The 20,658-nt window shown below is 49.6% G+C and overlaps 1 protein-coding gene across 7 annotated transcripts in view; it reads right to left on the minus strand.

Annotated features, from left to right (window-relative positions):
• The window catches only part of SCN5A (sodium voltage-gated channel alpha subunit 5), a 96,417-nt gene that overhangs the window by 28,035 nt on the left and 47,724 nt on the right, over positions 1-20,658 (minus strand). For 3 of the 7 annotated variants that reach the window (XM_041734235.1, XM_041734236.1, XM_041734237.1), the window contains exons 13-18: positions 19,614-19,746; positions 18,503-18,741; positions 9,880-10,053; positions 7,656-8,012; positions 3,353-3,790; positions 1,897-2,052 (exon numbers count right to left, since the gene is read on the minus strand). In XM_041734235.1, coding sequence (XP_041590169.1) covers positions 1,897-2,052; positions 3,353-3,790; positions 7,656-8,012; positions 9,880-10,053; positions 18,503-18,741; positions 19,614-19,746 — 1,497 coding nt within the window. The remainder of the gene's footprint in view (positions 1-1,896; positions 2,053-3,352; positions 3,791-7,655; positions 8,013-9,879; positions 10,054-18,502; positions 18,742-19,613; positions 19,747-20,658) is intronic. The other 4 variants (XM_041734238.1, XM_041734239.1, XM_041734240.1 and 1 more) reach the window with 2 other exon arrangements.

Genomic DNA, 20,658 nt, shown 5'->3' on the forward strand with positions numbered 1-20,658 from the left:
ATGTGGAGCTCATGCTCCAGGGCTCCCCACTGGACCAGGCTGAAACCCGAATTCGGTACCTGGCCTTCCGAAGCTTCTTTGTTGGCCTCATCCTGCTTCTCCCACCTCCCTATCAGCTTCTCCAAGGGCACTCCCTCAGTAAATCATTTGCACAGGCAGCCTGTCTTAGGCTCTGTTTCTAGGAGCCTACTCTGCAGACGGGCAAGGCAGGGGCTTCTGAGAAGGAAGGGGAGGCTTCAGTGGTCTTGGATCCCGTCCATGCCACCAGCTAAGTGGGGATGCCCGTGTCGCTCTGTCTCAGGCTCCACTTGGAGATGAGCTGGTTTGAGTTCCCGGGCCTGCCTCTGCTCCTGAAGCTGTCTTCTTTTCCCTTCCTTCCGTGACTCACTCTGCTGTTATCTCAAAGTCCCCTTTAGTTTTGGTGTTTGTGATGGGGAAGGGCTGGACGCTGCGGGGAGAGTTGAGGGGGCTCCTGGGTATAGGATAGAGCCTTAGACCTTTCGGGGTCCCTGTGGCTTTGAAGCCTTCATCCTTCTGCCCACAGCTTCACTGGGCAGCTGAACTGGAAAAGGGACGAGCCAGAGGAGGTCTCTGTGCTTTTCAGGCACTGGAGCTGCATAAAGTACCCAGCCCATCGGGTGGGAGGTAAGTTCTCAGGATCCCGCTGCAGGTGAGAGGAGGGGTCTTTTTCTCAGGAGAATTCAGCCCACCTCTCTCTCCCTTTGATGGGTCCCACCACGAACAGTTTTGAGAGGAAGAAGTTTCATCATGTCAGTACGAAAGCCCCTTCTCTCTGTGACCTGTGCCCCTCCTGCATCTTCCTGTTCCCATGTGCCTTTGTGTGCCAGACCCTCCAGCGGAGAGGTGTGAGCTGCCCCGGTGGGATGAAGACTCCAGCAGACGCTCATGCTCCAAAGCTGATCATGATCACAAAGCCTCCCATAAGCCCCTCCCATGAAAGGGACAAGGCAGCACGTGCAATGTTCCGTTGGAGGGAGCCACAACTGCGGGACCGAGGACCACGGACACTGTCTCTGAACACCTGACCTCACCTTCCACAGTGCTTGGTGTAAGCGGGGACGGGTGTGCAGGGTGGGGGCCTGGTAAACACACCACAGTCCTTTATTCAGGGGTTGTGGACACAAATGCTCACGGGGTGGAATGCTTGTAGGTAGTGGAATGAAGTTAGGCAAGTGGGGTCTGTGGCAAACCAGAGAGCTCCAGCTCATCCGTCAAGGAGGCGGTTATCACTTGTCTCCAGCAGGGTGGCTCTTCTTCCAATGTTTTTTCATTTTTTTCCACTTTTTTCTACATTTCAGAAATGCAGATTTGTTTTTACTTTGGCTTTTGGGTTTTTTGGTTTTTGTTTTCGTCTTTTTATATAAAAGCTACTGGGTTTTAAATGTTGGTAGTAAATTGAAATTAAAACCCTTCTGTGGCCAGAACAAAACTCTACACTAGGCCTTCTGTTTGCAGCCTCTGCTTTAGTCAAGGGGAGAAGCAGCTGGTCGCCAATGTGCCAGGAACTTGTTCTCAGCAACCCCCCGAAAGTCCCCTGGGATGGGGTAATTCACAGGACAAACATTTGCCAAAGAGGACCAAAGCACGGGGACTGAGTGAGGTGGGGTGAACACATGAAGGTGTAGGGTTAGTCCTGCGTCAGGGGCCTGAGCTGGCTGCTTCCAGAATTTGCCAGAAGCTCTGGGCCCCACCCCAACCCTCCCCTGCCAGGACAGGGCTGCCCATGCTCCCCTCTGCCAATGGGTCTCCCACACTGCATGTGACGGTGGCTACGGTTCCCCCAGCAGGTGCAGGTGTAAGCCAGGACCTCTCATGGCCTGGCTCCAGTCCAAGTGGCAGCGCCGTGCCGGCTTCAGGAACAAAGATGTGGGTTACCTCACTGCACCCTGGGGCCGGGGGCTCCACCTTCCGCTGCTGCCGCCAGTCTGCCTGAGCCACACTGGCCTCGGAGGAGGCAGTCTCTGACACCTGGCTCCAGGCCCCCGGCTCTGGGATGGCCTCTGGACTGCCGGAAACAGGCTGGGATTCCTGCTGAAGAGACCCCAGCCCATGAGTGACCCAGCCAGAGTGTTTCCAGGGTCCCGCATGTGCAACTGGAACATGGTCTCCTGCCCTCTTCATGGGGCCTCATGTCACTGAAGATCTCTCCCTCAAGGGCCCGGAGTGGGCAGCTGGGAGGCCTCCAGAAGATCCAGGCAGACAGCTCCGGGTCAACCTGGCTTCAATCTCCCCCTCCTCCCACTCTCTGGAAGGGCGCAGCTGGGCTGCAATGCCCACTGTCCAAATGCTGGCAACTCCACTCAGGAGTGACACACCGACATCTCCATGAGCTCCCATGGCTTGCCACGTGTATCCCCCCTCCCCACCCACATACACACACACACACACACACACACACACAGGCCCCAGGGAGCCAGAGTCAACAGGCTCAGGAGAAAGAAAGGGGATGAAAAGGGAGCATCCTAGAGATAATTGGTAGCCGTGGTCATGGCAATGCCAATCCTCCCCTCCCCCAACATACACCATCACTGTCCCACAGCCTGACTCAAGGGATGGGTGGAAGTTGGCCTCTGGGACCACCAGGAGGCACAGAGATGTGGAAGCAAGCCTGGAACCTCAGTTCTAATTCCACACACGGGCGGGGGCAGTTCCTCTTCACAGCAAACCTGCCCAGTATCCGGCCCAAAGGAAGTAGCCAGGACGGGCCCAACCACACAGAGAACCACTCACTGTTTGACCTAAAGACCTAAGGAGGAGCCATTTGAGCCTGGCTCGGGCCACAGGAAAACAGAGGGGGTTGGGGGGGGCACTGTCTCTTTTGTCCAGACTCTGGTCCTAAGTGTTAAAAATAACAGGTTGGGAGATAAGATAGTGCTGTCTCTGACACCTGCCATCTTAGGGATGCTTATTTTTAAATCTCAGAGTTAGCCCTGGGCCTGGGAGGAGGGGAAAGGGCAGTCAGGAGGTCAGGAGACTGCACTCCTCCCTCACCAAGACATTCCACCTTGTTAGTCCTGGAGGGGGACAATGGTGGGCGGGGACCAGGAGTGCTGGCTCTGTCATAGGGGTGTAGGGCACTCCTAGCAAGTTTCTCTCTTGCCACACCTAGTTCCCCTTTCTGTACAATTAGCTGCTTGTGGCTGGCATCAGATCAATGATGGACAATAGTCCATTCCGAGATCCTCTCTGGGTCAGGTTGGGAAAACAGGGTTTGCACCCCTCGGTGAGGCTGCCTCTACCTCCACCCTACTCCTGGAGCAGTCTGGCAGGGGCTGGGACCGCTGGAGAGCACAGCCCTGGGCCCTGCATATATGCATTGGGGGGCACTCACCTGCTTGCTGGACTCTTCCTCTGTGCCCAGGCTATTCTCTTCATCCTCCTCTTGGTCGTCCGTGTCTGACTCAGCCATGGCAATGGGCACACACACAGGTTCTGTATCCCCAGGGGTGCCCTGGCCTGGCTGCTTGTCTTCCTCAAATCGTGTCTCCTTACGGGCAGGAGGCACCTTCTGTGACTCCGGGGGTGGTGGGGAGCTGGATGTGGCCATGCAGCTGGGCAGCTGGCCATGGGCAGCAAGGGCCGTAGGCTTTGGAGGCCGCTGTAGGAGTCCACAGCAGAAGTCCCAGGTGGTCCGCTTGAGGAAGCGCAGGCCACGCTGGATGCGTGCCAGGGCCAGCTGGAGGTTGTTCATCTCCCCGTCATCGTCAGGGGCTGTGAGGTTGTCTGCACTGAAGGAGCTGAGCAGCAAAGCCAGGAAGAGGTTCAAGACCTGTGGAGGCAATGGATCAGGCTTGTCAGGCAACTGAGTCCCGGGGACCTTAAGAATCGGTGATGGCCAACAGCTCTAGGGTCAAACCACTGGGCCCTCATCCTAAATCCTAATTCTCTTGAATCTAGTGCATTTGGCTATAAAACAAAAGATAATAAATTCTCATCCCTTTTTCCCAAGGGCTCAGATACAGTTTGGGTTGAGGGCACTTGGCTGCATGGCCCCAGATCCCTTGGGTCTTGGCCCAGGGTCCACGGGAGAACCATGGGTTCATCCAGTGATGAAGCCTGCAGATGGGCTCTTGCTGCCTTGGGAGTAGTGGGAGGCTGCTCCCCAGGAAGTGGAATCCAATCTGGGATCACCAGGGACAAAACAGAACCCCACCCAGAAACAATCCAGAGCTCCTGGGAGCTTTCCTGGGAAAGGGCCTTTACATCTGTTGGTGAAGGAGGGGGTAGGTGGGTCTCTGAGTTGGCTCAGTACCTGGACATCAAGGGCTCTTGCTGTGGAGTACACTCTACCTGTGTCCCCAGGTGTGACTATGCTTTCCAGGTGAGGGACATGGAGGACAGAGCTGAGAAGGGGCAATGGCAGGAGAAGAAAGGCACAGGCATCTGGGACTGTAACTACAAGGTCAGGACACAGAGAGGTGGCTGGCTAGGTGGTGACGGGTGCTTGGATGGGTGCTAGGTACGGGACCAGACACTGGGGATGGGGTGGAGGCACCTACGGCTGGAGCTGGGGGAGGGGCTGAGGTTGTGGGGTGCCAGAGGGACAGTACTTCACTCAGGTGACCTATCGGGGCTAGGGACTGAAGACTCCCTTAAGTGAGGTGTGCAAAACCCATCTCTCTTGGCATGGTTCTGGACGCCTCCACCCCTGTGTTGTTAAACCATCCTGCCAGTGTAAAACTTTAGCTTTTCTGAATAAAGAGACCTTCAGCTGAATGACAGAAGGGTGGCCTTGTGTTCATTTCCCAGCCTCAGGGAGGGCAAATGGAAGTGACGGTGGGCTTGTTCCCACACATGGGTCAGACTGGCTCCTGAGGCTGACAGGCCAGAGACACCGCCTCCCCACCTTGGGCTTTGTGTCTTCTCCCAGACACCCCCAAAAGAGGGTTCCCTTGAACAGGGGACCTTTACGGCAGGGAGGTATGTGAAGGTGGGTGTGTGGTTCTCTAGGCCTCTCTTCGGCTTGTCACAAGCCCCTAAGACACGCTTCATGCCTGTCAAGGAGCTAGGGACGAGAATTCTGAAGGAAGCAGTGGCAAGGCTGGAGTGCCAACAGTCAGAAACACGCCTTTGCTTTAAGAAGCAATGCACATTCACGAGGACAGAATGGCAAGGTAAAGAAGCAGGAGCTGGCATTCCATATGGGGAGACGATCACATTTGACACCTGGCAGCCTTTTTAATGTCATCCCTGGGGGGTAGGGCACTTGATGTGATTCAATGCTGCTGTCTACACTGACCTCTGGCGCGGTTCCTGGACTGCCTCCACTCCCAGCTGCCCACCCTGAATCCTCTGCCCTCACCCGTGCCTCACCTCCAGGTATCTAGGGCCCAGGCTGGAAGAGGTGGGTGTCTGGGCAGCCCCAACCACCCCCACAAGAATGCCAGGTCCTCCCTTGTTGCTGCTTCTGAGGTTTGGCTTCTTCCAGTGCTTTCCCCGTCAATCATGCTGCTGCTCCCCAGCCCCTGCCTGATCATGACTTCCCATTTCAATGGCAATCTTGCTTCCACCCACGCCCGGCAGCGGCCCAATTCCTGAGGCGACCAGGGAGGGGGCTGCGTGGGCTGCGTTAGCTTCCCTCCTCCAGCAGCCTCTAATCTTCTCATCCCCAGGCAGATCCGCTAGGAAATCGCAGGGCTGTGTGCATGAGGGCAGCAGGCCTGGCCCTGGGCTGAGAGCCTGGTGCACTCGCATCCTCTTTAGAATACATAGTCTGGTGGCTCCCGGAGCTGGCCCAGGGCTGAGCAGGCTCCATCCTGAGGGGCGGTCAGTTGGAGGATTGCAGGGGGGTGCAGCCCAAGAACTGGGTTCTACTGGCACCATGCACCGATGCCCTATCCCCTCTCGGGGCTCCACCAGTGGGGCTGGAGGGGGCCTGACCCCAACTTGGCCGGGGGCCACCCTTGCATGGTTAAGGCACACTGGAGGAGAAGCAGCCAGGTTTGCAGAAGGGCTCTGTCTGGAACCTGCAGCCCACAGTACTTGAGCCACCCACAAACCCTCTCTGAGCTGATGTGAGTCTACACTGCCCACAGCAGCGAGAGTCAGATTATGCAGGTGTGATGTCTGAGCACATGTGGACCACCTGTGTGCTCAGGCAGGTAGCTCCCTGTCCACGTGGACACTGACTCCTTCCTGAACCACCCATTTGCCGCAACATTGCCTCTTCCCATAGTTCCTTCTCTGGCATTTGGCTTTTTGATCTCTCTCAACTCCAGAATTCCTCACATTATTAAGATACAAGGCAAAAGGCACCTGTTCTAGGACACAGGTGGCCAGGGAAGCAAGGGTAGCTCATGACAGGGTAGTGGGGACTCCCACCATAGTGAGCCAGGGTGACATACAAGCCCCTGTGGGCCCTGCCTTACCTGGACCACCTGCTGCACCTATGCGGTGCTCCCGTTGTTCCTTCCCACTCTAGCATCACGAAACCCTCCTCTAGGAAGCCTTCCTTGATTTCCCTTGTTGAAGGGGACCACCACCCACGGGCTCCTCCTTAATGCCTCTGATCATTCAAACCAGCTTGAGAGTTATCTCAGGCCTGTTTGAACTCTCCATCTCCCCATTCTCCCACTGGTGAGCAATGTGAGGGCCATGTTCACCTCTGTATGCCCAGCAGCATCTGCCACAGTATATTGCATGCAACAGGGGCTCAGTAAATGCCTGTTAAGCTGAATTGAAAAACCATGTGATAGATCATTGACAGTAAATGACTAATAAAATAGCTGGCAGATGAGTAAATAAGTTAATGAATATAAAATGAGTATATAAAGAATAAACAGGTACCTAGGTAGGTGATTGAATGAATGAGCAAATGAGGAGGGATGCAAGTGGATGGATGGATCCATGGCTAAGTAGAGAGCTGGTTGGATAAATGGGTAGATGGAGAGGACTGGCGAATGAGTGAATAGATTGTGGGTTGACAGATGGATGTGCGGGTGTATTAGTGAGAGGAGGGATAGATAAGAGAGTAAAAATATGGGTGATAGATGAATGGATAGATCATGGGTGGATGAGTGAATGGATGGGTGGACAGATAGTTGGGCAAATGGATGGATGAATAGGTGTGTGTATGTGTTTATGAAGAGAAGTTGATGGATGGATGGGTGAGTGAGTGAATGAATAAGATGGACAGATAAACAGATGAGTGAAGGGATGGATGGGTATGAGAATGAATAAGTGGGGGTGATGGATGGCTGGGTGAGGGAGTGAATGAATAGATAGGAGGACTGGTAACTGAATAAACAGACTCATGAAGAGGTGGACAGATGGATGGTAAGTCAGTGGGTGGGTGACTGATAAGTAGATCAACGGCTGGATAGGGAGATGTATGGATGAGTAGAGAGATGGAAAAATAAGTGAATAGATGGAATGGTGAGCAGATGGATGAGTAAATGGGCACCTAGGTGGGTGGATGAATGAATAGATGAATAGACAGATGGAAAGATGGGTAATGAATAGGTGGGTGGGTGGGTAAATGGACAGATGATGAGAGAATGATCGATAGATGGATAGTTTGATAGATGGCTGAGTGAATGAGTGGATGGATGGAAGGAAGTTAAGTGAATGGACAGAGGGGATGACTGGATGGGTGAATGTGTGTGTGGTGTATGTGAGGCCACTGGCCAACTTACCACAAGGTTGCCAATGACCATAACAAGCAAGAAGACGAGCAGGCACAGTGACTGCCCAGACACCTCCATGCAGTCCCACATGGTCTCGATCCACTCCCCACAGAGGATGCGAAAGATGATGAGAAAGGCATGGAAGAAGTCCATCATGTGCCAGCGGGGCAGCAGGCCCGAGTCACTGATGCGGTGCCTCTGTTCTGAGTAGTTCTTGCCAAAGAGCTGCATGCCCACCACAGCGAAGATGAACACGATGATGGCCAGCACCAGCGTCAGGTTCCCCAGCGCCCCCACTGAGTTTCCGATGATCTTGATGAGCGTGTTCAGGGTGGGCCAGGATTTGGCCAACTTGAAGACCCGCAGCTGGGGAGGGAGGTGTCACTGTGAGGGGCTCTAGTTCCTGCTACCATGGACACCTTAACACTGCTAGCTCCTGCCTAAACACCCAGGGGGCCCACAGACACCTGTTTCTCCCAGAGCACTCACTGCTGTTTCTCTCTACAGCCTGAGGCAGCTTTGCTGGCTCTCTTGAGGCCAGGATGGAGGAATGGCCCTGACCCAGGATGGTATTGACCAGTTGTTTGTCTTTCTCTGAACTAAAGCCTCCTGGAGTGAAAAATGCCATTTCCTGAGCATAGGTAGAAAGAGAGCCAGCTCCCCCAACAGCGGGCATTCATGAGGCCCACTGTTGGGAAATGAATAATTTCTTAATTAGGAAGTAGAACAGAACAGAGGTCTCTTGAGGGAGGGTGGCCACTGTTGAACAGTGGCTTGGGGAGTGGAGACACTAATGACTTGATGGAAGGGCTCTGACATTCCATGAATGTATCAGGAAATATTATATATGTGTGTATATGTTTGCACACTGGTGCATAGGCTGAGTGTCAGTGTGTGTAACAGCTAGTGTTCCTGAGTTTGACTGCAAGTCTAGATATTTCCCTAAACTGAGTGTACTTTGATGTCACATAAAATGGTCTGGAGAGGTCACTCCTAGGGCCTCTTGGGTCTCTCATGTGATGATGCCTATGAATGTATCATTCTGGGGCATGGCCTGTGACCAGCACTAAATTTTCAGTTTCATTTTTACATAGATGTTCTTTCTTGGCCAGTTATCCCTTCTGACCTTTCAGCTGAGTTATCCCTTCTGACCTTTCAGCTGAGGACAACAGCTCCAGCTTCATCTCCCCAACTCAGCCTTGCTCTTCAGCCCCACACCAGCTTCCTACCTGCCTCAGGCTCACTTCCCAGAACTCCTTAGTAGATTTCTCCAACACGGGATGTCCTTCCTCTTCCAGACTCATCTTCATCAGGTCAAACCATCTCTGATTTGCCCAACCGCCTCTAACTTTCTCTCCTCTCAGTTATCACAGACAAAGAGGGCAGGTGCCTAGCATCTCTTGAATACCTGCTGTGCCAGCCCATGCTTAGGATGGCTTACCTCATTCAGAGCCCCAGTAACCTCTTGAGATGGAGCCAACCCTTTGACAGATGAAGAAGCCAACCCTTAAAGGTGGAGTAACTTATTTAAGTCCATTAGTTCATGGCAGTGGAGTCAGGATGAGAACCCATAGCTTGGACTTTCTCTGCATCTACCATCCTGCCTTCCAAGCCCCCAGTGAACCCAGTAACATTGCCCAGACTTCTTCCAGGAAGACATTCCTGATCTACCTTCAGTCCTATGTGTGGAGTCAAAGAGTGGTCCACAGACCAGAAGCTTTGGCATCACCTGAGACCTACTAAATTAGCATCTGCAGTTTAACAAGATCCCTAGATGATTTGTATGTGCATTAGAGTTTCCAAAATGCTGACTTTGAAACCAGCATGCAGAACCCCAGGAGAGCTGTCAGCAGACCTGACTCTACCTGTTATTTGCCATGTGGCTTTTGGGAAATTTATTTCACTTGAGTCTTAGTCTCCTCATCTGTGAAATGGGTATGTAGAATACTAGCTCTTCTCCTGGGATCCTATGAGGACTAAATGGGGCATGGTGAACCATAAAGGGCTTTGCAAGTCATCAGGATGGCCATCCCAATAGTTTCCCCAGAGGAATGTCTCCCATCTTGCCCCCTCTGTACTCCCCGCATCACCAGCACTGAGGTACCCTGCAAATAGCTGTTGGACGAAGTCAAGATGGATCAGAGTAGGGGTGACTGAGCGGTGACCTCAGAGGGAGTTGCCTTAGTGCCCCAGACCCCCACCCTGCCCCCCTGTAGTGGACCCAGTTGGGTACCAGGCGGAAGGAGCGCAGCACTGAGAGGTTGCCCATGCGGGACAGGCCCAGCTCCATGAGGCTCAGGATGACAATGATGCTGTCAAAGATGTTCCAGCCCTGCTGGAAGTAGTAGTAGGGGTCCAGAGCGATGATCTTGAAAGTCATCTCTGCGGTGAAGATCCCTGTGAAGACCTGGTGAGGGACAGAGAGATCAGGGTTCCCAGTATTTGGGCTGGAAAGACCCTTGGGCCAGGAGGGGTGCCTTGCTTTCTGACTCTTGCTCCCACAGGGTCCCCCTCCTGGGCTGCAAGCTCTGACTGTACCCTGGCTCCCAGGGAGTGCTTGCTTGGCCATGGCCCAAGGCCTTGGGGATACCTGCAGCCTGATGCCCCAGCTTCCTCTTTGGCTCACTACCCATGATCTGCCAGCCTGCCAGAAACAGCCAGATCCCTCTCAGGCCCCACAGAGACTTATAGCTCAGGAAGCACCTGGGGGGCAGGGGAGGCTGAGGTGAGGGTGACACAACCCAGCCTGACACCTTCCAGCCCGTGTCACCACAGGAAGTACTCTCATTCCACATGTGCCAAATACACGTATTCCTGCAAACACTCGGCTTTCATGTCTCAGGGCCTTTGCCCATGCTGTTGCTGCTCCATCTTGTCCACACACTGAACTCTTGTCTGTAATAACAGCTAGCCAACTCTTCTCGAGGGCATGACAATGTGCCAGTCCTGGGCTAGAATGCTCTGTATGTGTTGTTCCTTTTAATCCATCTAACAACCCGATGAGGAAAGTATCACCATTCCCATTTTACAGGTAAGGAAACTGAGATACCGACATGTTAAGTACTTTGCCTGTATGGAAGTACCATACATAGCTGGTATGCTGGAGAACCAGAAAATGAACTCAGTGTTGTCCTTTAAGATTTAGAGCAATCCCCTCCGCCTCCTGGAAATATTCTTGAGGTAGGCAGGGGCTCGGTTTTCCTCCATTTGTTGGCACAGAGTTGGGAGCCACCCAGCCTCGGCCAGGAGAGTCTCGTGGTCCAGAAGCCCTTCGTGTGGTGGGCCACAGAGCTGTGACCATTTCCAACTGCTCCATGGTGTGCCAATTGCCTCGACAGGGAACTTGGTTCCCACAGGAGGGGATATCCTAGGAAGGCGTGGCTGGCAGGAAGCTGGGCCTGCATACAAGGCCATTTTGGAGCTGAGGGGGTTATTGTGAGGATGGGGAGGAGTCACGGAGGTCTTCTGTGGGTGAGGGCTGAGGTGAGAGGGCCAGAGCATTCCTGGAGACAGTACCAGGGCTGCGGCAGTGGCCAGGGAGGAGAGGTCAGAGACAGGAAGGCCGAGTAGCTTGCTGGGGTCAGCAAACAGGAGGTGATCACCCAGGCCTTGGCAACCCCTGTGAGAGCTCTGTACTGAAAGGAAAGAAGGAGAGATACCTGGACCGGCCCCTTCCCCCTCTGCTCAGGTAAGGCCCTGTGGTGGTGGGCTGGGGGGCAGGGATCGGTATTGGCCCAGGGAGTGGGGCACCAGGATGGCAGGTGGGCAGGTACCTGTGCATGGCCACACAAGGCACCGCCCACCAGCCAGCCCTCATGCCTTCAATGGTCCCTTTAGGGCTTGCGCCAGAGAACTGATCTTACACCAGCTGGGATCTTAGGGAAGGGAGGGCCCCTGAAATCTCTCAGTCTCAGCTCTGATGCCTGGGCTCCCCTCATGGTGGGGAGGCATCCTTGGGCTCTTCTGCACCTTTCCTCAGCACCCAGGCCTGTCCCTGGGTTCTGTATCCATAACATTTTCCATCCCTCTGACTGCCTCTCTGACTGCATCTCCTCCTGCTCTTCCAGCTTGTCTCCTCACTGTCGTTCCTCAGGGCCTTTGTATATGCTGCTGCCTTTCCTTGGGCCATCTGCCCTCCGCCACCCACAGGGCTCACTCCCTTCAGGTTGGGGCTTAAAAGCCACCTAATGGATGAGGCTTCCTGATGTTTAAAATCAGGACTTCCTCCCACCAAACTCCTCCTCCCTCTTCTCTGCTTTGTCTTTTTTTTCACTTACCACCATGTGACATACTGTGTATGTAGCTACAGATTTGGCTAGACTGTAAGCTCCATAGGAGGGACCTTTTCTGCCTACTGGTACAAGAATTGTGTGCAGCCAGGAGGCAATCCACCGATGTTTGCTGAATAAACATACAAATACTTGGGCCTTTGACCTTAGGTTCCTGCAGTGTCTGGTGTCCTGCCAGCCACATTCCCTGCACTGGGTCTCCCTGAGAACCCCTAAGGGTGGGGCCTGGGAGACTAGACCCTCTGGTCTCCCCCCATCACCTGTTTGAGCATGCCAGGGTGGGTGTGTTCTTAAGGCCTGTTCAACAGACCCATGAGTGCTAACTCATTTCTGGGAAGGGAGCTCAGGAAAGAGCCTGTCTTTGCCCAAGTGCAAGTCTATTTTGACAGCAAGAGAGCAGATATTAGTTGCCACTGGAAGTCAGAAGAAAAAGACAGCAGAAGCTCTTGGGGAATGCAATGACTCTTGGGGACATGATAAGGAATCAACAGCATCACCTGGAAGCTCTTCAGAAATGCAGAATCTTGAAGATCCGTGACCTGTTAGAGCAGAACCTGCATTTTGATTAGGTTCCCAGGAGATCAGAAGTTTAAGTAGTACTATTTTTCAGCACTGGTTTTCCAACTTGGTGCTTGATCCCAGGACACCAGTATCATGACCTGAGCAGAAGGCAGATGCTTAACAGACTAAGCCACCTAGGCGCACCCCCCTCCTCCGAGAGCTTTAACAATACTGATGCTTGGATCCTACTCTCAGAGATTCTAGTTAAATTGGACTAGAGTGCAGTCCAGGGATTGACTTGCTGTCGTTTAACTTCCTAGGTGATGCTAATATACTGCTAAGCTTTCGAAGCACTGCTTTACAAGTGCATACATTTTGGTGCCAGATTCCTCCTTCCAAAGGATCAGCCCAGGCTTTCTAAGGCCATGTGATCAAAGCTTGATGGCTTAAGACACGTAGAGAATGGCAGGAGACCCAGGTTCCAAAGCTAAGTCTGCCACTGTGTGATCTTGGGCCAGTTTCCTCATCTCCCTGAGCCTCGAGTATCCTCCTATGTAAAATGGGAATGATGACGACTCCATAGGAAGTTTCTAAGAGTTAGAGCTAATGGATGCAAAGCAGATGCTCCCTACTGGCGGGCCATTATTGTTATCATGGGCAGCATTTATTATGACTGATGAGAGTGGCCGAGAGTGCCAGGTGCAGGGCTGCTTCAAACAACTCTGCATGTTTTATAGGCTCACTGGGATCTGGCAGGCAGAGACTGTGAGGGTGGAGACCCACTTTCCCTGACTCCTGGCAGGATGGCCAGTGAGCAGTGCTGATGGCGGCTTCCCAGGAAGTGGGGGAACCTTTGGGAAACTTAAATTCTCCTTGCATATTTAATATCTTTAACGTAAACTTGCTTTTAAAACTTCATTTCTGTGAACATCCTTCAATGTCAATTAAACATGTCTACGGCATCTCTTTCCCTCCCTCCCTCCCTTCCTGAACAGTTGTGGAATATTCCACTATACAGATGTGCCATAGTATGTCCCTCTGAGGCATTGTTTTGTCCCTATTAAAAACATTGCCATAATAAATAAATAAATAACCTTCCACATACTTGTTTTGAGACATCTTGCCCAGTTCTTTTCTTAGGATAAATTTCTGGAAATGGAATTGCATAGTCAATGAGCATTTTTGGAGATTCTGACACATATATTTTAATTGCACAATGGTTGGAGATTGAAGCATTCATGATACCCTGTCTTTGGTGCAATTTGCCTTGAGACACAAAATGTGGTCATTCTGCAAATGTTCCGTGTGTATTTTCTCGAACTATTGGGTGCTGTGCTCTGCGCATTCATTAAGTCAAGCTTTTTATTTCTGTTATTCAAGTCCTCTAGACCCTTGGTGATGTTTTGCAAGCTTGAGCCATGAGTTATGGAGGATGGTCTCTCACTAAGATTGTGGTCTTGTTAAACTGATCTTATTATCTGCTTTACATAGTTGGAAGCTATGTAATTTGGTGCATACAGATAGAATTGTATGTTCCTGGTGAATTGTTCCTTTCATCTTTATGTTTTGGATCTCTTTATCCTTCAATAATACTTTTTCTTTAAAGTTTGATAATAACACAACTCCATCAATTTTCTTGATAGTATTTGTCTGTTCTCTCTTTTTCCCATCTCTTTTAGGGATTTGGATCTCAATATATATTAGGTATCTTCTGTAAAAATATATAGCCGCATTCTATTTCTTTAGCAAACTGACAACCTGTCACTTAACTGGTGACTGCAGTCCCTACCACTATTTATTATGATTTCTGGTATATGTGGACCTATGTCTTCATTTTATTTTGTGTCTTCTATTTTTTTAATTTAAATTCAATTAGCCAACTTACAGTACATCATTAATTTCAGATGTAGTGTTCAATAATGTATCAGTTGCATATAACACCCAGTGCTTATTACATTACGTGCCCTCCTTAATGTCTATCACCCAATGTGTCTTCTATTTTTTGTTTCCTTTTTTTCTCTCCTTTGCTTTCTTCTATTAGATTGAATTGTAAAATTTCTTCATTTTCCTCTCTACTGGCTTGGCAATTAAGACTTTCCATTCCTATTCTCTTAGAGGTTACCCTACAAGTTTTAAAAATCAGGCTTAAGTTAATAACACCTAAATTAATTAATATTTCAGAATGTACATGAACTTCAGACCATCCTACCTCCAATCCCTGCTCCATGCCTGGCAGGAGGGCCACTGAGCAGTGCTGATGGTGACTTCCCAAGAAGTGGGGGGACATTATAGTTCCAATGTTTTAGTTCCTACTTTTTATACCCTCCAGTCATCCTTATTGTTATTGGTTTTTTAAAATTTATTTATTAATGAGAGATACAGAGAGAGAGAGAGAGAGGCAGAGACACAGGCAGAGGGAGAAGCAGGCTCCATGCAGGGGCCTGACATGGGACTTGATCCCGGGGCTCCAGGATCAGGCCCTGGGCTGAAGGCAGGCGCTAAACCGCTGAGGCACCCGAGCTGCCCATTGTTATTGTTTTTACAGTTAATGTTTGCTTAGCTTTACCCACATGTTTACTATTCCTTTCAGGTTCTTCTCAAAACTGCTTCTGCTATCATTTTACTTTCTTCTAAAGTACAAATTTTTGTTATTGTTTCAGAGAGACAATTTGTGTGTGGTGGACTCTTGGTCTTTACTTACTATCCTTTGTAAATGGTAGGACAATTAGAATTCTAGGGTGTCCACTGTTTTCTCCAAGAACTTTGAAATGATTATTCCACTGTCTTCTGGATTTGGTTGGAGCTACTGTGGAGTTTCCCATTTATGCAACAGTTGTTCCTTAGTAGGCAGCCTTTCTTGTTTTGGTTGCTGTATGTTATCTTTGCTTTTGATGTTCACCATGTCTAGATATTTTATTTATCCTGTGCAGGACTTATTGTAATTCCATAATCTGAGGGTTCATTTCTTTGATCAATTCTTACCCATTCTTTTCTTAAAGATTCTTTTGTCTGCATTCTCTTATTTTTTTTTCCTTTGGAACTCCTATCAGCTTTATGCTTGACCTTCTCATTTTGACTCCATGTCTCTGAACCTTGATTTCAGATTTTCTATCTCTTCATCTCTTTACATTCTGGGCAACTTCCTTAGATCTATAATTATATTAATTTAATTTTCCCTAGCTATATGAATGTGCTATTTGATTTATACATTGAGATTTTAATCCCAGTGGCTATATTTTCCATTTCTAGAAATTCAATTTGGTTCTTTTCCAAAGCTGTTTTATTCTTTAAAGTTTAATTCCTTCTTTTTAAAAAAGATTTTATTTATTTATTTATTTGAGAGAGAGATAGAGATAGGAAGAGACAGCTCAAGAGGGGAGGAGAGGGAGAAGTGGGCTCCCCACTGAGCAGGGAGCCTGATGTAGTGATCCATCCCAGGACCCTGAGATCATGACCTGAGCCGAAGGCAGATGCTTAACCAACTGAGCCACCCAGTTGCCCTGTTTAATTCTTTCTTTTATGTCTTTAGTTATTACGAACATTCTTATTTTATAATCTGTATTAGACAGTTTATCATAAGACATTCCTAAGAGGATAAGCCTCTGTATGTGTGTATGTGTGTCTGTCGGTCTGCTGACTCTTCCTCATAGTGGACTATTTCCTTGTGTGCTTTGTAATTTGGAGAACAGACTTGGCCTGGGTTAAAAGTGTGTCTTCCCAGAGAAGTTTTGTGTTTGCTTCTTGCAGTGGCCCCAAGATATCACAGGGTCACATTATCTTTTATTTTACGCACAGGTTACAGAAATATTTAGCTATAAATTTGAACTCCAAATCTATATAAGGCCAAATTTACAGTCATAAGCTTCCAGAGGTTCCTTTTCTCCTCATCTTCAGCCCCAGCCAAGACTGACAAGCTTCCTTCTTTATCATTTCCCAGTTTTGGTGCCAGGAGTTTTTTCTGGTTCACCATTCTACTGAACTAGGGTTTTATATTCCCATGGTTACTCAGTTCCAACCCTTACCCACACTGTCTAAAGACCTGCCTTGTCTCTACACGTTCACTAAAATCCAAATCCCCAGATTACCCAAATCAGCAATATCACCTGCTCCCGACCCATACCAGGGCAACTACAGAACCCTTTCACATGTTTACTGCTATGGTTTTTAAGTTCCTCTTTGTTTCTGGCACTAGGGATTTTTGTTACTTTCTCATGAGCTTTGATATGCATTTCAGAATATCTGCTGTATTTTTAGTTGTTTCCTAGTGGAGGACTTTTCAGGTTTTTTGGTCCACAATGTTAGGAATAGAAGTTGCATTTGCTTTCTAGATGATGAGCTAAAAGTCAAATCTATTCATCTTCTCTTTTATAGAAATGGTCTTTAATGACATGCTTAGAAAGGTTTTTCCCATACCGAGATTATTTTCCCATGCTTATTTTTGTGCTTTTGTTTTTTTTACATGTAACATTTAAACCACTGAGAATATATTAACTTCAAGACAATCAAAACCTTTCACAGTAGTAATAAAGCTATCCAAATGAAACAAAATAGAGCTATACTCCAACTACATGACCTATTACTAACAATAGAACCCCAAGTTTAACACAGCTTCAATCACAACTCAATGATCCAGGGAAGCCACCACTGTTCTTTATCACCTTGATTAGCTGCACAGAGCAACTCAGTGGTCACATTCCAATAAAACCACATTCAACTGCAATCCTACATAACCACCATCTGAAGACCACCCAACACACCAGGTACAATAATGCTTGAGACACCTACAGACTATACGAGAGCTTTCCCTCTGTTTGTATATAGAAGGAAAGAAAGTAGAATTATAGCAAAATGGACTCATGTTTACAAAAAAAAATTGAATAGACTTTGAGATAACTATCTAGAGTTCTAGTTAGGAGAAGTGATAAAGGAAGAAAATCATCAGGCTCCATAGTGTAGGAGACCTACCTGCCTGCCTGGGGGGCTACCTGTGCCGCTGAGACTGAGATAAGGCTGGCTCTGTAGTAAGAGAAAGCTTGGACTGAATGGCCCTCTCCTCCATCCCACCTCAGTGATGATCCTGGGAGCTCCTTTCAGAGGCTACTGGGCTCTTGGCCAACCTGACTTGGGATCCCCTGGAGAAAGGCTATCTGTGTTTAGCTGGGCAGAGCCAGTAGGGCCCTGTCTCTCAGAGTCAGGAAACAGTAGTTACATGCCCACCTCTGCCACCATTATGTTACCTCTTGAGCCTCAGTTCCCCACCTTTAGAATAAAGAGGTAGGACCTGATCTGATCTCAAGGAAAAAAAAAAACCAATCAGAATCAGAACCCAGACATTCTGACTTCCAGGGGAAGTCTCTTTAATAACAGCGCCAGTGATAATAACCACAGACCGCAGCTATCATTTATTTTGAGTGCTTACTGTTTATCAAACTCTGAGCCAAGCACATTATACACATTATCTTATTCAATCCTCATTAGCTTCCTATGGGCTTGATATTGTCATACTAATTTTACATTTATTAAATTAAACAAATACTTATTGTGCCAATGACTGAGACTAAGTAATTTGCTTCAGGTCACATAGTTAGAGCTGAGTCAGAATTCAAATCTGGCTCTGCCTGATTGACTCACTGCATCCAACTATCCATCCATCCATCCATCCATCCATCCATCCATCCATCCATCCGCTCTGTCCTTCTCCCTTCTCTCTATCCATCCATCCTTCCCCTGAGAGAACTGCTGCTTATTGCATTCATTCTCCTCCTCCATTACTAATCGCCATATCTCACATCACGGTGCATTTCAAGTTCACCCTCAACTCACTTTTGTTTTCTAACCTCTGGGCATCTTTATCCCCAACTCCTCACTCCCAGCTACATCTCTCAGCTCCTTAAAACCTGATCCTGACACTTCCTGTTCCAAGAGGTCTTCCACAGTGACTCCCACCTTTAGAAGACCCTTTTGTGCTCTGAATGTCCCCTCACCATCCATGAAGGCTGTGCCAGCTGGCCAAGAGCTCTTCACACCAGGATGCCCATTTGAGAGTTGGCTGGTGGCAGCCCTTACCAGGTTTCCGACCTGCAGCATCTCCTCAAACTCAGCTGTCATGTTGTAGTGCTCCAGTGCCATGAAGAGCGTGTTAAGCACGATGCACATGGTGATGGTGAGGTCGGCGAACGGGTCCATGACCATGAACTTCACTCTCTGTTTGATGGACATCCACAGCGGGCAGCACTCCCAGATCAGGTAGCGCTGGGCGAAGCGGTTCCAGCATGGTGGACACTTGCGGTGAGACTCTTCCAACTCTGGGGTGGGGGTGGGGGGCAGCCAGTGAGCTGGTTTGTTTTTGTGGACTGACTCACATATAATTTGGTATCCCAGAAAAGACATATGAATTAGCTGGGGAGAGGTCAGGGCTGCTACGTGACAGGGGGACAGCGAGAGGGACAGGAAAGCTTAAGGGAAGATGTGGCTTATGTTGTGGCCCCTGCCTCTGGAAATCTGCTAGGGGAGGGCCACAGGGACAGGAGGTTGGGATGGATGTTCCTTAAGACAACAGTCTCACACAGACATGGGGCCACCCAGCAGGAGACAGGCTGAAAAGGACAAGACAACATCTGACACAGGCAAGTTCAGCTCTAAGGACAACCAAAACAAGAAGAACAGACGTGGGCATCTGGGACATGCTGGACAGATGGTGGTGCCTGGAACAGGCCAGAAAAGATGTGAACACATATGGGACAGGAGGGAACAAGATGGGGGGGTGGTGTCAAGTTCAGACTGGGACGGTTGGGGGTCACCTGGGGCGGGACTGGCCAGGACAGATGTAGGATGCCTGGAATAGCCTGTGGTAGACAGGGAATGACTGGGAATAGGCTAGAATTGGCAGGTCTGGGCCAGGATGGTCCCAGGAAGGCATGGGGCTGCTTGGGAGTGGACAGGATGAGATAAGGGAGCACCCAGGACAGGCCGGGACAGCTATGGGGATGTTTGGAAGAAACACAGATAGGGTTCCTGAGGGAACACGGACTGGAAAGTCTGGGCCTGCTCTGGGGATGTCTGAGGCAAGCCCAGCAGCTGGTGGGGGGCAGAGGGGAGGAGAGGCTCAGGTCAGGCTATGTGGGAGGGGGGCCTCAGGCAGGAGTGGGGGCGTGTGGATGACAGCAGGGGTGCTGACCTTCCAGTGCACTGGTGAGGACGCTGACTGCGCTGAGGGCCCGCTGTCGCTCTCCTGGCTCCTCGAAGCCATCCACACATGGAGCCTGTGGGGTCAGCATCTGGGGCCTGCCTGGCTCCTCCGACGGTGTGGTCTGGGTGCAACCAGGAGATATGCATGAGGGCACAGGGGTCCTGTTGAACCTGGGGCAGCTGTTGGGCCTGGGACAGAGGTCCCAGACTCAGGTTGGGAGGACCCATGGGGAGATAGGATGCGGGTCTTGACAGGGCCCAGATGCTGGGTTTCTCGGTTCCCAACTCCCTCCCTGTTAGTAACATCCCCCATCCCTCTTGCCAATCATTTTCTTCATCCTCCTTTCTTCAACATCTCTTGTCAGTGGTAATTCTTGAGTGTGGACAGGAAACTACATGTACCAAGTTCTATCAACCAGATGCTGTCAGTATACATTAGCACATGCAAAAACAATATGGGAGTCTTAATTGACCACAAGCTCCCTAGAGTCGACAGCATAAAGAAACATAAGGGAAAAAAATCTACCCGGCTCTAAGGTGACATTAATAGAAGCATAAAGCACAATGCTTAGACATGGCTAGTGGGAGCGTCTGTGGAGGCAGTTTGGCTCTATCTACCAAGAAAATGTTAAATTGGCTCTGCAATTCCTCATCTAGCAATCTAACTTCATAAATAATTATACACATGCACCAAAAATACATATGCAATGATGCTCATTGCAGCGTTGTTCCTAATACCGTAAAGACAAGACCAATCAATAGAATACTAAAATCAATTATGGATACAATCTGACCCTGGTCCCTGATACAGTCAGTAAAGAGTGAGAGGCAGTTCCTTGTGCGTTCCCATGGGAGCACCTCCTAGACAAACAGTTTGATGAAAAAAAACAAAAAGATCAAGAAGATACACACAGAATCATTAAAGTGAGTATATCTGGGGAATGGGATTGTGGGGCGAGGTCTTCTTTCACTCATACACTCCTGTACCATGGGATTTTTTTGTCCATGTGCTGGCATCATTTTTGTAAGCAAAA

This window comes from Vulpes lagopus, chromosome 19 (genome assembly GCF_018345385.1).
Source record: "Vulpes lagopus strain Blue_001 chromosome 19, ASM1834538v1, whole genome shotgun sequence".
Classification (NCBI taxonomy): Eukaryota; Metazoa; Chordata; class Mammalia; order Carnivora; family Canidae; genus Vulpes; species Vulpes lagopus.